At 40.0% G+C, this 19,255-nt stretch overlaps 1 protein-coding gene across 1 annotated transcript in view; it reads right to left on the bottom strand.

The window, feature by feature from the left end:
* FHOD3 (formin homology 2 domain containing 3) overlaps positions 1-19,255 on the bottom strand; it is a 371,022-nt gene that overhangs the window by 157,991 nt on the left and 193,776 nt on the right. Inside the window, exon 8 of the mRNA XM_014938430.1 lies at positions 4,724-4,818. Coding sequence (XP_014793916.1) covers positions 4,724-4,818 — 95 coding nt within the window. The remainder of the gene's footprint in view (positions 1-4,723; positions 4,819-19,255) is intronic.

Below are 19,255 nucleotides of genomic sequence, written 5' to 3'. Positions count from 1 at the left end.
GTTGAGCACAGGCATAAACGACTTGTGAAATGGAGACTGATTTAATCAAGTTCTTAAACTGAGTATTTGCCTCTACATACCTAAATGATTCGCTTGTAAAAACAATTTTAGTGGGTTTTGTGATTACGAACATTATTTCTCTCAAATTCTCCCCATATGACTTACCAACTGTGTGCACATCGTAACAGGTCACCGGGACCGTGCAGGAAAAGCAGCTCTACTGGACTTTCCTTTTGAAATCAACAAATTCACCCGCTACATTCTGTTCAAATGTTGTGGGTTTTTTCCTTTTGCTTTGAGATAGTTTTTTCCTTCTTTTGGATTGAATTAGATATAAAACATTCCAAAAGTCCCTTCTTTAATACCAAGGGAAGCAAAAGATTCACACAAGGCACAGAGAACAACTTGCTAGTTAAAATTCGTATTCAATCTTGCAATCTAGGACCCAGACAGAAGTAAAGTAGGAAAAAAAAAAAATTAAAACAAGATGTGAGATAGGAATCTTTAATCAACCTTGTTGTATCAGCCTGGGCCCAACATTCCACCCTGTCTTCTGAGGTTACCCAGCACCACTTTGAAAATGGATTACTTTCCACAGAAAACAATGCCAAAAAGGGGCTTTAGATCCCCTGGGAGAAATTAGAACAGCCTGGATCATCAAATGGGAAAAAATAATGATTATCAGTAGCAGTCAGAAATGGGAGGAAAGAAAAGGTGAAACCAGATTCAGGTTTTGGACCACGTAATGCCTTAGACGTTCCTCTGAAGACTGAGCTGGAGTGGGTTTGTGATGCAAAGGAAGCTCTGCTTCTCTAGTGGATGATTTAAAAACCTGGGGGTCTTCCAAGATGTTTGGGTCAGAAATGTACTTTCTGTAAACTCTCGGGAGCTAGTCCTGGAGAGGGTAAGGCACTGATACAGTATTGTACACTTTCTATTACCAGGTCAGAGGGAATACCAACACATATGAAAGATAATACATACATTACCTCATACATGGTAACAGATGAAAAATACATTATAAGGACTTAATATGGCTTGGTGCATATATGTCTTTAACCTGGTGCCCCTTGTTCTGGGTAAGAGATATTTTCCGACTGTCATTGCCATCTCCATCAAAACCAGACTCTACCTGCAGGTGATCCACCACAAAGGTCCACAGGGCTCCGGGTGGCAACTGCCAGCATGAACAATTGCCTCAGGTCCCTTTACAACCAGGCAAAACATAACCTGCAATACGTTGCAAAAGCTTAATTCCAACTTAAGCAGCTGCAAGGTACAGCTGGCAGAAACATCGAGAAAGTGTTTAAATATCATTTCCCAGATGCTGTGAGGTTGAATCAAGGTTTGTGTTATGGCACATGGTCAGTTAAGGCAATATCCTTGATAGGTTAGTTTGCACACTTTAAAAAAATGTAAAAATTAAGGAGTAATTCAGACATGCACTGACTCCTAGCTTTGTCTTTTAAAAAGTAAACCATCTTGCATGAATGTTCCATGCTACCAATGAATGCTAAAAGAAAACTTCCTTGACATAGATATTTCCTATTTACGTAACTTCTAGCTTATATAAGATGGTCAGAGCCTTGGCCCTGCTATGGCCCTCTTCTGTGCTTGTACAGCAGTACACTGCAGACCTCAGTTACGTATTAAAGCTCCCTGGAAGCCAACAGTATGCAACCATACACCTATAATTAAGTACATACTTGAATGCTTTGTTAAACAGGGAAAGACTGGTGAATTGCTGCCTATATAACTAATGATGAAATAGTAGTATTATACATTTAAACTGGGATTATGCTCAAAATGTTTTATGCCAGGGATCTATTAGCCATTGATGACTGGAAAGCTGCCTACAGCCAGCCTGTGACAGGCCACTGGAACACATTGGCATGGTCACACACGATTGGATGTGTCTTGCAAAGGACTAGCAGTGCTCCTAAGAGCTTGGGATCTGCTGATGATGCTTTCTCATTAAATGACATAGCAGAGGAAGGGTACTGCTAATTTCTAATTTCCAGTCTAACACCTATATAATACCAATCTGAAACATGAGCCTCTTTCCGTCCACTAACAAATGAGTCATCAGATAAACTTTCTTTCCACTTTTCGGTTCCTCAGCCTGAGCCTGACACCACTGGTGCCTCTTACCCAGTGTAAGGGCAGCAGCACTAGTGCAGTCATTCTGCTGGAATTTTAATCACCTCCCCAGTAACTTTTGTTCAGAACAAATTTAGACCACAGAGCTAAAATTATCAGCATTTTCTGATAATCCTTCTACAGAAGCATCTACTGATGCTGCAACTGCAGCACAACTAGTAACAGTAAGGAATATAATGACAACAATCTAGGCAGGCTTTCAGTAAATTGCTTATAGTCCTTCTTTCTCACTAATGTCAAATTTTATTTCCCTTTCCCGCCCCCTTCCCCTATATTCCTGTACGGAATTATCGCTGGGTGCCTAAAGTGAACTTGGAGCTGGGTGCCAAAATTAAAGCTGTTGCAGTGCTGAGTGTGACAGATCCTAAGGTTCTTTGCTGAACACGTGTGCTGCAGGGGACAAGCACGTGCAATAATACACCACTCCAAGTGAGCAAGGGCAACAGAGCCAGCAGCTCTATGCAAATAGAGCAGAGCAAGTAACAGTAAAGGGTGAAAATCATTACAGAATTTGACACATGCACACACACACACAAAAAATCAGTGGAAAAGATTTAACTACCTCCACTGCTGAGTATATTAAATCTGGTCAGAGCTTTTGAGAAGGCAAGAAACCATGTGTCACAGCTGTGGTGGCTGAATGACTGTATCCCTCCTGCATCCTATTAGAGGGATTTGTCCCAAGACTTAATTGGCAATTTTACTATTCTTTTTTTTTGTTTAGCAGTGTTAACATATTCTTTGCTGCCTTTGCTGTGGAGAAGGCACCAGCATAGCAGGACTGCAAATTAGAAGGTAGGTGCGTTGCAAATTCCAGGGGTTAATTTTTCACAGAAAGTCAAAACCACCTTTAAGTGCACAGAGCAGCTGTCCCACCACACTCTGACAGTAAGCCTACCATAGCTTTGGCTAACTTCTGGCACACAGACGGGGACTTAGATCTCTTCCAAGACAGTCAGAGAATAATGAAAAAGCAACTTTGATGCTACCTGAAACCAAACTATTCAAAGCACATTGCCTGCATTCCTTAGCTGCAGGCACCGAGCCAGGACATGGAGATAATCATTTGGGCTCGTGATGGGGGAGGGAGAAAGGAGCTTAAGGACTAGAGAGCTGAAGTACTCTGGTCAAGAAAATCTAGACAGAATTTAATCTGCAAGTTAGCAATACAATTGTGTTTCTCCCCTACCCCACTCCCATTAGGTGCATTAGAGAATTAAAATAATCATGGACGTGGTAATATTTTTTTCCTTTTTTGCTTGTCTCTTTTATCTGTTGTATAGAAAACGAGGATCCATAGGAAGCAGACCGTTTCTTTCTCATTTGGCATCAGTTTTTCCAACTGTGGCTAACATTCCCCATTTCAAGAGGGCAAGCGCCCAGCCAACAATGAAACATTTTACATGGAAGAGAAGTTTCTCATCTTCTCTCAATCATGAACCCCGTCCCACAAGCCTAGGATTTAAGAACCATAATTATCTCACTTCTACGTATATATCAATATAAGTATGTCAACCCAAGATAAAACAGTTCTTTGACTTGATAATATGCCGTAGCACTGAAGTTTGCACATTGTTGAGAAAAATCTGTAGTGGTCAAAAAAGACCCTTGGGACACAGAAATCTTTTTTCTCCTTGTGTTACAAAAGCTACGAGGGGGGAGCAGCAGCATCTCTATCCCTACAGTGTCCAGTAGCAAGTTTCTGCAACTTAGCCACTTGAAGAAAAGTTCCTGGAAATTTCTTAGTAATTCTAACTATGGATTCAAGTCCACCGATTACGGCAACTTTTGAGTTCTTAACAATAGCTAACATACCCAGCTCCAGTTATTGTGTCGTACAGATCTATCCCAAGCAGGTCTACATGGCAAGGGCACCAGCAATCCCTGTGGGCCTTAACAAACTTCCTGAAGTTGGAGAGCGAACAGACTGGAGAATGGTGCATTTGTGCCTTTATCTACAAAAGATATCCTTAAGAGTGGGTTGTGCACTCCACTGGAGGAGACCAGCCCATGCTATATATAGGTACTCTGGCCTCCAGCTTTTGCCTCCTTGTATGTAGGGACCAACAAAGAATCTTCTGAAGGCAGGTACCAGACTTCATCTTCTCGGGTTCTTCAGGCACTAGAAGGAAGTCACTCTGAATCATCCTTCCCCCCAGTGCTCAGCAAAGTTGAGCAGTGCAGAATGGTGAAACCGCAAAAAAATGATTTGCATTTGTAGAACGTAAAGGTGGAACAAACCACCCCTAAAAGCAGTTCCAAAGAATGTCTTGAGAATTACAACTGCAAGACTAAAATGTCTTCTGCATGGTCAGCTGCAATGGCAGCTTTAGTACCTTTGCTTTTAAAAGCAAAGTATGTGGCAACAGCACAAACCAGTAGAAAAAATAGCAGAAAAGAAATAACAGCTCGGTGTACCGTGTTTTCCATGCAGAGTGGTGTGTACTCATTTAGAACCTAACATGCTGTCCGTTCATACCTTAAATGCATACATAATACAAATAAAATAAATTTACAAAAGAACACCAAAAGCGTAAAATGAGAATTTTGGACAGTGTCTTACCTTTGACCCAATAAGCGTGTACAGCCATTGGATGGTTTCATTGTGATTTATTACGCCATTCATGCCATCAACATAGAGCATAATCTGGCCCAGAGCTATTGTAAAGAAAAGAGATAAAATATAATCAGACTTGGTGAATATTTTTTATAATCCTAAGCATTTCTGGCAATTTTCTATAAGCAGGGTTTTCCAGAGACTTGGGGAGCTCAACTAGCAAAACATATATTGGGCAAGACTTGCTGGATGAAATTCTGGGCAACTGCAGTAACTTCACTGACTCATCTGGATGATATAAGCGTGAATTTCATCCAGGAACAGTACAGGCACTTGTTCCTTCCTAGAAGATGCCATATTTTATTGCCCCAAACAGTATTCTAGACACTGCTTACTGTCATAACAGTTCCATCTTCTACAGTGCTTTGCATCTTGTGAGCCAAGCCTTCTACCATTTATTTCAGCATCACATGATGTTTGGAATTAGTATATATATTTACCATTGCCGAGTGCTCTTTTGCAAATGAGTTTTGGATTTTAGTAAGAAAATACAACAAAGTACATTTAACAAAGAAGCATCTTTATTCATTTATTCTAAAGCATTTACAACAGCATTTCAAAACACGCTAATAAAATATTCATAATAGTAATTCCATAGTTTGCAATCCTGATAATATGAGATTTTATAGATACAACAGCTATTAAATCTTTTCTGACTGATTAGGATGGACATTTTTCATGAGGATTATGAAAAGTGGATTAGCAAAATTCATCTATCATCTTCAAAAGTTTCCACTGTTAGATCTTCTGCTTTATAGGAGGAGATCAAAGCACAGTGGGATGAAAAAGAAATCACTGATGTAACACCTTTCAGCACGGCCTGTTGGCATAACAACTCAATTACCTAATGCACAACCTGACAAGCCCCTAGTACACCACTTTATGGGGGAATAAAAGGCAAAAAATCCACAGGGTGAGAAAAACGATGACATTATTAATCTTCCAAACACATGCCGAACGTTTGCTCAGTTTTGCACAGGTTGTGCACAACGCAGCAATGTTTGCCTTGAGGGCAGATTTTCAAAGACATGAACGTTATGCAAGCACTTAAGGACCCCTAGAGCTAAGCAGCTAACTTTCTTTTTTACACCAAGTCTCCTCCTTTTTTCCTTTGCTCTAGCTGCTCTACTTACAGTTAAAAAACCCAAAGTACTAATTTTAGGCACCTATATTCCTTATCTAATCAGTTACACCAAGCTGGAAGCAAAGTCACCCTACATGGTGAATGAAGATGGAGAAAATGCAAGCAGGAGGACAATGGCAAGAAGATAACTCGTATCTCAGGCAGGCTGGGTTGCTGCTGGGGTGTGTCCATCTCCCTCTGCTCCTCCTCTCCAGGAAGCAATCATTCACCACCCTCTGAGGACGTGTGTCTCGGGTGAATAACATCAGGTGGGAGGGACACAGGCCCAAGTGTTAAGGTAAAATGAAAGATGTAAGCCAGTCAGTGAAATGAGATAAGAAGTGTACCGACTGAATAAATGGCTGCTTTGTAGCACTTCCTTGCAGGTAGAGGAAAGAGGAGAACGCTGCTATCCCAGCAGTAATCAAAGTTCTTAATTCTTGTTTTCACTTCCTTTCAATGCTAAAAGGATTTGGCCCTTGATCAGGATGAGATCCAGTCATGATAAGGTCACCAACCCATTTGGGTTTTTTCTTGCAAATTCTTTGGTTGGGGGTGAAGGGATTTAATTTGAATTTGAAACAAATGTGAAACAAATTTTACTCTTGGCGCATGCTTTCTGAATTAATATAGAAATCAAAGACAGCAAGAAGTCTGCTTTTAAAGGGAAAACATGCATACAATACAAAAGTACTCTACTGCTTATACTTAAGACCAGTTAGACTAGATCTGTAAGTGAGATCTGGGATGCATTACTCTTCAGCCTCTTAGACGTGACTCTTCATAACAACAACAGGTTAAAGCAAATTAGTGGACTTTAGAAAGAAGGCACAAAAAAGTTTTAGGGATTCCTGACAATTTTCATCTGCTACCACTAATCTTGGCCCCCCCAAACCCTCCCACCACCTTTTTTTTTTTTTTAAATTATCAATGCTATCCCAAGTATATGATACTATCTGTATCATTCCAGCAACAGAATGGGTTTTTTGGATACACGTGAAAAACTACTAACACATGAAAAATACACTGCTACTGCCACTTGAACAAGCGGCCAACAAGTTTCACAGGACAAAGAAAGAACACCATGAAATAGCCAAGAAGAAAGACAGGTTTGCTATGGAGTCATGCTGTCCACGTAAAAGTCATTATTCCAGTAATTATCTGCTAACATCAAGATATCAGCTGCAGACAGACCTTGGCGTAGAGCTTCATACTGTTATTTCCTGTCTTCAGGGGTCAGAAAAATGAAAGCAAGACATTACAAATAAGGCTGAAGAGAAATCAGCTTTCATTATGAGGAAGGGTAAGTTAGGGGGAATCTGTATGTACTTTGTACAAAGCTGATGCTTTATAAATTATTAGGAAAAGAAGTCCATGAGAAGAGTTTAAAAAGGAGAATGTTGGTGTTTATATAATGATGAAGAAAAGGTAACACCTAGCAACCACACAACATTATGACAAAATTGAAGAGACCACAAAAACACTAGGTAGGAGCAGGCTGGTGGGCTGGAGGCGCTGGGGATCTGCTGGGGCTCTGGTCTGGCAGAGTGGGGCACACCAGTTTCGCACTAGGAGGAGACAGACTGGTCACAGAGCACTCTGCACAGTTGTATATTCTTTGCAGCTTTTCTACCCAACTGATAGCCTACCTCCTGGCCCACGATCGTGGTCTGATGAAATGGCTACAGCTACGGTGCAAGCTCCATGTGCCCACCATCCCACCTGGGCGGATCTGCATGCACACGTACCCACCAGCAATACACAGGTCATCACCAAGAAAAGGCACGCTAATTTGCAAGGCAATCTGAGGTTATTCCGAAGGCCAATCTAGTCCAAAATCATTTAAGTTCGCATTTGTACGTGCCTTCAGCCAAAGTCCTTTTTTTCACTGAAAAATGAGGAGGCTATTTAATCCATTTAATCCCATCTCTCAGCTAACTGGAATTCTTTTTGGAAGTATATCAATAACCTACTTGCATTAGGAAAGCTTGCTATTGTGCAACAGGGGGCTGGGAGAGGGGGGTTTAAATATGGAGCAGACTTAATTTGGAATTTCTTTGTTCCCACTACCCTTGTCAAATCCTTAATCTTATGTGAAAGTAGTGTGTGAATTCACCCATAGCTATTTTCAAGTGGAAAATTGCTGGATTTCTTAGGAAAGGCTTAGGCTAGAAAAGGACAGACCAGCCAGAAACTTCATAGATTTCTATGAAATAAGAGGTTTAAGAAAGCCTCTAAAAACTTGCCAGTATTGGCACTGATACTCTCCTGGGATCTTTCCTATATAAAATTAACAGGACCAAAGGGAAAAAACTCTAGCACAAAACATCATCACGATGAACAACACTTTAAGTAAAAGTCTATTTTTCCCACCCAGAGTGTCAGACGTTTCAAAGCTGTTTTTTGCCCATACACCTGCTTCACCTGCTTCTCTCATGGTCTCTATCTGCTTCATATTCTACTACAAGACTAACTTAGGGAAAACAACAGCACTGAATGAGCAGAAGCACTATTTTCTTACGGTTTCCTGTGAGTCCAAACCCCATCCATCATGTCAAGAGTTATGGCAGGGATGCATCTTCTGATTACATTTATTCCCATCAGAGTAAGCAAACATACAGGGTGAAGTGGGCCAAAGCCAGACTCTGTTACAGCAGGTTTCAGCTCCTGAGAAAGCTTCTGGCCCAAGTTCATCAGGCAATTGGTAACAAGCAGCTGCGGAGCACATGACATGCTGTATACAACAATGAGCGAGCATGAATGACACAGAGAACTGTGATGAAAGTAATGGGGAAGAACAGGCTACTAGAAGTCATCTTTCTCATTGCTAGATAAAATCTTACCATCGTCATTTAAAGAGGAAATAAGGGTCTGTGTGATTGCCTTCATTCCACTTAGAAACAAACTACTAGCTTATGTACGCTATCCCGGGCACCAAAAAGGCATAATCTGTCAAAATAAAGGTCCCAACCAAGAACAAAATTTCAGTATCTGTCTAGCAAGGGATCCCAGGAGAGAGATAGTACAGTTATATGAGGGAGATAATACAGTTATGTTTTTCTATTACAAATCAATACAGAATTGTTCTGAAATTAAAATAAAAACCCAACAAAAACTTCAAAATTTCTTTGGCCATGTTTCCTCACTAAAGAGAGGCAAGGGCTCTGCTACCAATTGTAACAGCCTTGATTTTGAACACAAAAATCTCCAGCCCACTCCCAACAAGCTGGATGTATGGAGCTTCTACTTTTGCTTGTAGCACATTCCCACAGAGGGTACTTGCACATGCACCCTTGGGGAAGAGCTTACCATCTCCATAATATCCGCTGATTTTGTATAGTGTTTTTCCCAATGAGAATTCACTATTAAATACAACTTTTGTACCATCCAGCTACTTGAAAATTAACAAAATCACAGCAGAGCCCCTTGCTTCTAAGAGGTGAGATCAGATAAAATAGATGACCTGCCCTCTCCGCTGCTTGTGAAAATGATCTTACACCGATCACATTTGCCAAACCTTGTGACTCACACTCATTACATAAGGCTAGAACCAGCTAAAATTTTTAGTTGGGTTCCCCTCTTAAACTCCCACTGTTACTAATGGCATGGTTGCTCTTAGCGTCAATGGAAAATCTGCTCTTTATACACCTATTCCCATTTCTTTACTCCTGTCAAAGATATCTCTAATGTCATCTAGGAAGATAAAAGTGATCTTATTCCTGGCCAAAAATACATGAATACCTGCTTTCTTATCAAAGTTTCTTCAAATCCCAACTCTTCGCTTAATCCCTTTTTTTTTTAATCCCCTGCTCATTTGTTCTTCCCATTATCACACACATCATGGCTGAAACATGTTAAGAAATTAATTTTCAGAACTCCCATATTAACGATGTACTGAACTTGTCTTAACTGGATTAATCAAGAATTGAACCTTCTCACAAAAAACACATCACAGAATTAAAGTTATAAACTGAAATTGCAAAGATGGTAAATGTACTATGCTGCTAATGTAAATCTGAAGTTTTTATGCTAGCTGACACTATTCCAAGTCTAGCTTTTAGTCTTACGCAGTATTTCAGTAGCTCAAAAGTACGTGGAAACTTCTGCATGCTAGTTTCAGACCTAAAGTATTACTCAAAGCTAAGATTTATGCAGAAAAAATGGGTTTCTAGATTAAACATAATCTTTCTTTTTTTCCTCATCTTCTTTAATGGCAAAATACACAAAGATACAATAAAACTCTATTTTTAATACTGAAAATGAGTGACAAAAGTGACAACCAGAATTTTTCCCTGGATTACAGGCTCAGATTGCAGTCTCAAAGGAAGCTGCAGTACAGAGGTCACCCCTGGGCAAAGCCAAACAAACCAGGAGGCCTGGACACGTCACCCTCCTCTGCAATCAATCCAGCTTTCGGCAGCACGCTCAAGCCCAGCAGTGTACACTGTTGCCTGAGTGGGTACAACAGCAGCACACTGTAACTTGCTCTTAGAAGAACATCTTATTTAAAAATCAAGGTCAAACACACCAAAAATCATAGAATCATAGAATACCTCAAGTTGGAAGGGACCTATAAGGATCATCAAGTCAACCCTTTCTTTACTTGACAGCTAAAAACAAGCCTTTGCTGTTATTTTAATTCTAAAGAGACAGCACTTGTGTATTTTGACACTAATTTAATCAGTCCATTAAAACACCATGTTGAACAGCATGTTCTTAAATGGCACAGCCTGGCAATAGTTTCCACTGTCCACAAAACCCCACAGGAAATACTGGAGGAGGTTTATAACTCTGACATCCCTGGCACAAAGGAGAGACCTTTAGATCTGTGGTATTATTGTTATTATTATTTTGCTGTTCTACCTAATTGTCTGTCTTTAACAACAACCTTAGTTTTGGTGAACGGGGAACAGGGCTGCCACCTCTGGACTCAGAGCAGAGCTATAACCAACAAAGAGTCTGGGAAAACGTGTCAAAGCTTTGAAGCCTCAATGACATTTACAGTCATTTGTGCTGTAGGTGCTCAGAAGTCATCCACGAAGACCACAGACAAATATTTTTGGTCCTTGGAAATCGATTGCCGATAACATCTTGGCAATAAAGCAGGCGTAGGGAACACAGCATTTGCAAGCCTAACGATACCCACTTTGAAAGCAGGTTGTGACTGTGGTTTGGGAGGGAGTAGCAGGTTCTCCCTCTCCTCCTTTTTTTAATGAAAGGTACCCGCACAGGCAGTGCCTCTGTAACTCTCTGTTCTGAGGCTCCTTAACTAGGAGGGCTCTAGTTACCCTTCCAACCTCACACCCACATGCACATCTCCTCTCCCTAAAGCCTACTTCCCAGCAGTTGTCGATGTCCCCAAGGTTCAAATGAAGAGAAACACAGCCCTTTCCATGGCCAACACATGGTAAGTCCAGGACTGCAGAAACCTCTTACAGAGGAACTCTCTCCTCTTGATGTTCCCTCTGCCACCCTTTTCCTCTGGTGTTTCTCTCTCCAAAAACCCGCACACAGCAAGGTCAAAGGGCATAAGACAGCTTTAATCAGCTCAAGTGTTTCAGCAGAAGCTGGTCCTTTACACAGACCAGGCAACACCTGTGGCAGTGCACAAGCCCCACCAAAGTCAAAGGAGCACAGCCAGATTGCTCCTCTTCCAAAATTTCTTTTGTGATATTTCTTACAATTTACTTGAGTGCAAAGAAAGACTCTCACTTGACTTTGTCAGCAGCTAACCTGCTAAATGCCTTTTTATATGAGCTGAAATCTGCCTTAGATATATAAAAATCTTTGCACGATTAGTCATAATTGCTTTAATCATTATTTTATGTTGCAGCCCTCACATTTTAAATGCAGTATATTCCAGCAAGCTTTACAAGATTAATAACACTTCCCAATGTACAATAAGCTGGATGAAGCTTATATAGCAAAAGGCAAAACCGTTTCCACATTAAAAAGAAATATGTAATTAAAATACCTTATTAATAAATGAGCAGGTCTACTCCAGCATGAGACCACTATTTTGCAAGCTGACTAAAAGCATGAAAGTATGAAAAAAAGGAAACAAAGAATTAAGGAAGAAAGGAAGACAGGAGAAAGGAAAAAGAAAACAAAAGAAAAAAAGAAACTAAAAGGTTAACCAGATGATTTTAAAAGATGACCGGGGCTTCATGAAGCAAAACTCCTGTGGAAAAAGAGAATGCGTGGTAGCCCCAAATTAAGATGACACATTATAATGTATGCATATATAGAGCTGAATTAAGGAAGCTGCTTCTTAACTGAATAAATACAGGCTGTAAAACTGACGAATGTTCTTCCAACATGTCTGTGAAGTTACATATTTATCTTAAGAATTAAGACTTCTAGAGTCTTACAGGGTTTTCTGAGGAGAACTTCCACATTGGCCCACAGAACTTCGTATCTCAAGGAGCAGGACACGATGGTGAGATTGCCAGAGATATTTTCTTGTAAGGCGAGGTATTCTGCAGCAGCATCATGCCAGTGCAGGACACTACCCATGAAATTATTAAAGAATTAACTCCAACGGCTTTACACCCAACTCCCAGCTATGACTTCTTGCACTGAGTACCGATGCTGCAGCAGAAGAGGAGCAGTTTGGTTTTAGGGCAGAAATTAAGATCTGTTTTAAGGATTAGGTGTCTCTTCTCATCTCCAATAAAATAGTTCACACATCAATGTCAGAGAAGACTCATCTTTAAATGTATTTTGAAATTTTAATAATGGATTTACCATGCCGAAGCATCCAAGCTTTTTACAACAGCAGTAAAACGAAATCAGAGGACCACAGGTCAGATGAGGTTGGATGGCACCTCTGGAGACTGCTTAGTCCAAGCCCCTGCTCAAACCAGGGACATCCAGAGCAGGTTGTTTAGAACTCTGTCCAGTTAGGTGTTGAATATATCTCCAGGGGTGGAAACTGCACAACCTCTCTGGGCAACCTGTGCCATTGCTTAGTCACCCTCAAAGGTTTTTTGGTTTGTTAATTTAAGTTTAAATTGAATTTCTTATATGTCAGTTAGTGCCTATGCCTTGCCTCTTGTCCCTTCATTATGCACCACTGCAGTTTGGCTCTGTCTTCTTTGCTCCCTCCAATCATGTATTTAGTCCCTCCCATAATATTTAAATTCAATTAAACTGAATTTAAATTGAAGATTAATCCATAGTCAAAAAACAGTAACTACGCTGAACTAGAAGCCAGAAAAGAAAATTTACCTTAAATTGACAATTTAACTAGGGAAACTTTGCGAGACTCCCAAATCAAGAAGTGATACCTTAGTCATTCTATTTGGGAGTAATTTAGTCTGGCAATGTGCTAGATGTGACGGATTTCAAGGCCTTTCCCTCTCCATTAATCATCATGAACGTAAGCCTCCCGTCTGTGTAAACAATACTAATCCTGACTTTGAAGGTACAAAGAGGGAAACACAAACCAACCTTTGCAGAATGGTAAAGATAATTTCTGCAGCTCCCTTTCTTGAACTCCTCAGACACCTATTTATCCTGCACAAAGAAAGGTCCCGCAGGTGCTAGCTGTCTTTTATCAATCATTATCAATTACATACAGCACATCACTTTGGAATTCCAGCATCTCCTTTACATGCCAAAAAGCTACGCCTTGAGAATGAACTCAGCATTCGCACCGGGAAGCACCACAGAGTCAGATATGAGTTAGAAGAAAATGCAATCAAGATTCAGTCTTAGTAAAAACAGCTTATTTTGACGGTCAGACTCTGCATGCCTTTGCACCTGGGGCAGAGAAAATGGAGGGAATGCATGAAATATATTTTTTTCTATCATATGCCAATAAAATCTTTGTTGACTGCAGTCAGGCACTTTTGTGCTGATTATGGAAAAAAGCACACTGTCTTGGGGTTCCTGCCCCATGTGGAAGGTAAAGAGAATCAAGGGATAACACAGCTGCACTGCTTAACAAATGTATTAACAGTAAAGCAGAAAAAGGACATGTGGTAGTGTTCCCATACTGAGCACTTTCGGTCATCAACAGCATTTCTTGCTGGTACAACAGTAAATCTTCCAGGATGAAACCTGTCAGTTTTGAAGTGAACAAATGATAGATTCTCACTGACTGCCTTTTTTTTTTTCTGTTTTTCTTGGAAAAAAAGACACATTTTTGCATTTGCAAAATGGAAGATTCTTGGGAAGAAAAAAGAGGAAACACAAGAATTTCCAGCATTATTGTATAATAAGAGGAAGAAAGAAAAAAAAAAAAGAAATTCCTGCACTTTAAACATTGCTCTACCCCACAGACGTCAGGACAGTCTTTGTAAAGCACAAACATTGACAAATGATCTTTTGTTGTCATTTAGTAACGTGTTTTTGTTACCATGAGGGCTAATATTTCCCAAGATTGCAGATCCTTGGTTTTTAAGCTCAACTTCTTTCTCCAAGGTGCTACACTGGGCAGGTAAACATGGGCCCAATTTACCCTTCTCAAATAATAGCATTAAAATGCTATATTAAAATAAGGCAGCTAAATACACTTAAAACTAGGCTTTGGCAGGGAGACATACAGAGAGTCAAAACAATTTCAGTGAGCATATTACTTCTGCTACTCAAAACCCAAAAGACACTCTCCAAAATTCTTATAATGCGGCATATTCTTAATAACCATGGACTTCTAAAAATAATATACACTATATTCTTGAAGAACAGAATACGAAAAAAGAAAGGTGAATCACAGTCAATGAAAATAGTGATCTTACCATCAATGTTTCACACCACTTCCCTCAGAGGGTTTTGCGGGAAACAAAGTGTGCTGCCAAAAGTGACACTTTGGTAGCCTTCCAATTTTCAGTAAAATTCAAACACTGTTTATTCTAGCTGGTAGTGTAAGGTGTGTTTGGGGAATCATAGAATCACAGAATCATAAAATCATATGGGGTTGGAAAGGACCTCTGAAGATCATCTAGTCTAACCCCCCACCAAAGTGGGTCCACCTACAGCATGTTGCTCAGGAACTTGTCCAGGCGGGTTTTGAATGTCTCCAGAGAAGGAGACTCCACCACCTCTCTGGGCAGCCTGTTCCAGTGCTCTACCACTCTCACAGTAAAGAACTTCCTCCTCACGTTTAGGTGGAACTTCTTATACCCAAGTTTGTGCCCCTTTTCTCTTGTCCTGTCACTGGGCACCACTGAGAAAAGACCAGCCCCACACCCTCCCTTTAAGTATTTGTATACATAATACCATGAAAGAGCTACACTGGAAACAAAAAATACAAGTACATTTCTCCAACTATACACTTTCTATACTAAGATGGTTTTTAATTCCCACATAGTGTCTTCAACTGGCTATGTATTCCAAACAGTGTTCCCTCTTCTCCCAAAATAAGGGACCGCATATGAATAAGTCTCACAATAGAAGAAGAAACATTATTTTAAGAAGCACTACAAGACACCTCAAGTTGGTATCACTTTGACACTTCTGAATATTTGTTGCTAAAGCGACAACAGCTGCAGGACTTCAGACAAGCCTGAATGTTCCAATGAAGCACTGGCTTTCTTCATTTCTATAGACAGAAATGCAACAACTGAACAGACAGCACAGAAATATTAAGATAATTTTGGGGACATTCGAGTAGTGTTTGAAAAGTTAGTGGCAAAAAGGTAAAGAAACTTTATTTTTTAATTATTTTTTTTTCAATATAAACTTAAGATTTCTTCAATGCTTTTGTCATCTCGAAATGAACTGACTTACTGTAGAGGAGCACAGAAGGTCACGTGCTTCCTGTCTACCTATATCCTAAACCATCCAAAATCATTGATTTCCTCCCCCTGCTCAGGAAGGATGACTCAAGAGCAGTAATCAGCAGGGTAAATAAGAATTCACTATTCTTTAATTTCAGCAACTACATTTAGTTATTATGCAAAGTGGGAGAAGAAAGCATGTCTGTTTACAGCAAAGACTGGAAGTCTCACAGTGTCCCAGCCTCCTTACCATAGTGTGCTGGCTACAAAAGATTCAAATCAAACAGCCTGAAAATCAAAACTGACTGAATCAAGATCTCTGTGTCTTTGTCTATTGAGGGATGCAACCCAACATCAAGTGATTTTAAGAAAAAAATGCATCTGTCACTTTTTACTCACTGAGCTGCCTTAAAAAACAGCAGTGAGTTATACCCTTCTAATTTTCTTCATCGTAATTACACCGTGACAGATGCTGAAACCGAATTCCTGATACACTTTTCAGATATTTATTGCTCTTCAGCATGCTCAGCCTGTCTCTAGTGTTTCGAGTCTCCACCCTGCAGTAACGTGCGTACCATTAAAGAATTCACTTTCATCTCCTGAATTTATGCTTGTTAGGGCAAATTAATGAAAGACTCTATTCTTTAAGAACTGGCTAAACAAAGCCAAAGTCAGCACTAGAAAGCAAACTGATACAACACTTCATTAAATGTGCTTTTTATTCTTTTTGTTTCAAGTATGTCTGCTGCTATGTGAAATTTAGAGTTATACCGACTCCTTTCAAACCTCACAGTAAAGAATGTGTTCAAGTCACAAGTTCATCTCTCTCATTTGAAGTGGACTTCCCATGAGAAAAAGGTGCAGGGAAGAGACATCATTACAAATCCCTTTAAGTACAGAGCTCACACTCTTCCAAAATATTGATTGAAAATGCTGTTTTGTGTCTCTGCTCATTCATCTCAGATAATGAGCAAAGATTCCTTCCAACTGTAATTCTCTTCTAATCCCTCTATTCTTTTTTTTCCCCTTCAGCACGGTGACAGTGAGAACTCCTTTGAATATTGAATCCCATCTTATTACAGCAATTCTTAAGGAGAAACATAGCAAAATCATCTTCATCAGCGTCCTGCTCAGACTCTTCTCCTCTCTGACTGAATTTAGATACGTGAATAGCTAAGCAGAATGCACACCAATTCCATTTTTCCCTGCTTCCCAAAATTCGCAGGCAAAGATACATTTACAAAAACTTATTAAACCCTAGTTTCTCATTTACAGAAAGACAGATTACAGAACCTCTGCTTCTCACTTTATTTCCTTACCATATAAAAAAGTGAACAAAACATATTCAGAACAAAAGAAAAATGTCTGGGCACGTAAGCTTTGTTTGACTTAAAAATATGAGGTCTGTCATTGGTGACTAGTTGTCACCTGTGTGGTGGGGCAGGGAGAGACAATCATGTACTGACTGAACATGAAGATCAAGGTGGTGGATTCAGTCAAGTTGGACAGCCCACATCTCTTACTTACCTGTAACTATGTAAATGAAGAACAGTTGCACAATCACATTTTATTTTCAAACTCATTTTTGGGTGATTTTATTCCATTTTGTTGATATTATTACGATTCAGTGACCATAGCATTATTGGTAATCCTCAGTATGAATGCAAGCATGTTTCTATGACTGTATTGTTTATTGGTCAGCAGCCCATTAGCAAGAGTTATATAGGATGGGTATCCCTGGATAACACTAACACTGAAGAAGATGGTACAGAGGCAATTTGGAGCCACAGGAGTTTAACAGTTCCTTGTGGTAGACAAGGCTGCCGAGGCCTGCGCTGTGAGCAATAACCTTGGGCTCCGCATGAAAGTAGCTAAATTACTTCCAGATCCAAACCAGTCCTGTAAGTATCATGGACACTTCTGTACAACACTCCTTCAGTAAGTGATGTGGACTGAACCCAAACCATCTGTGCATAACCGGCATAGACCATGCATCTATGGCATAGTTAGTCCATGATCAAGACAAATCCACCATGGGTAATTAACATTTTCTGAGTACTTAGAAAGAAGTTAAAAACCCCTTAGACGTACAAAATGCAAGTGCCTGAAATTTAAGAAATGACAGAATTAAGATTCCTGTAGAAAACTTTGTTCAGCACACTTTGTGCACAAGCTTAACTATGTCAAAATCAATTTCAAGAAACATTACTTCTGAGCTTTGGAGTACTACTTTATTCAAAGCAAGTGCTACCAAATACTGTCTAAAAAGCACTTTCTCAGTGTGTGGTCCTTGGAATTTTTTAGTTCAAACCTCCTGTGAAGACAGAGTATTTCATTTCCTGCAGGGTTTTCTATTATATTCATCAATATACTCAGTGCTTCACAGGTCTAAATACATTTTCTGCAGAGCACACCAATGAGATAAAGAAATGATCCTGTTCTGCTCTGCAGAGAAGTTGAGCTTCCACTAGCTTGACGTCACATCTAAGACACCTGACAATCTGATCTTTGATATAATTGTATTTCAAGTATCCACAGAAGAGGTGCAACTGAGTTTAGGTTCAGGTCTGTGCAGTATGGTAGACACCCAGAAAAAACCAAACATTTATGAACAAGGAATATAATACTCTCTTAAAACGAGTAACGCCACCATCCTTTCCCCCCCCCTGAACTTTGAGGACTGGCAGACTTATTTCCAGTGAAGGTGGGGCTGTGGGTGTTAAAAAAATCCCACATCACGCCCAACTGGAATGAAATGGCTAGATTCATACCACTTTTTTTTGCCATTTAATAGAATCAATATTTCCCCTATTAACTGTTTACACACCCTAAAGCAAAACACCAAACAAATCTACAAACCATCTCTGGTTTATAACAGAAGTTCCATTGGTTCACCAGACATGATCTAAAAAGTTCAGGCCATCATTGCAACAACACCTGGAGTTCAAAGAAGCAAGAGTTATTTCAGATGGGCAATAATTCCAGTTGATACATCCAGAGGCACTTCACAGATCAAAGAGTTTTCCTATTCCCAAGCCACTTCCTATGTTTACAAAAAAATACCCATCAACTATCATATATGCCTTTGTCATCCTCTGATCTGTCTTCCATTTTTGGGACAACTCCCCTTTATCCCTTTTTCCTCAATAGCAGCACTTGAACTGTCACCAAACTCCAAAACTTTCTCATCATCCTACCAAACTCTTTGAAAATGAGGACCACCCTGCGGCTCTTCAAACCAAACTCTGAACAAGGGATTATGAGATGCAGAGACACAACTGACATCTCACCTGCTCCAGACCACTACTTCTCCAGGCTGCTGCTCCTGTAGCCTCCCAGGTGCCCGGGAAGGGCATCTTTTGCTCCAAGCATCTGTTTAACAAACATCTCAGCTTTTTTTTAGGGGCTGGTATCCTTACATGTGGGAGAATGCTGCAAGCAACAATTACCAACCCTGTGATCATCATGGCCATCCAGAACAATTTCAGCTTGTAAAATGAAGGGTTGTCAAACAAAATGGGGCAAATTATTTATTTGTGCCCACATAAAACTGAACTCTGAAGTGGGTGTATGCTGTCTTCAGTGGGAAGAGTTCTTCCTCTTCACAAAATGATTACTACAATCTTTAGGGCT

The sequence above is a fragment of the Calidris pugnax genome, unplaced genomic scaffold, assembly GCF_001431845.1.
Source record: "Calidris pugnax isolate Ruff unplaced genomic scaffold, ASM143184v1 scaffold13, whole genome shotgun sequence".
NCBI lineage: Eukaryota > Metazoa > Chordata > Aves > Charadriiformes > Scolopacidae > Calidris > Calidris pugnax.
This window is presented reverse-complemented; position numbering and strand designations above follow the sequence as displayed.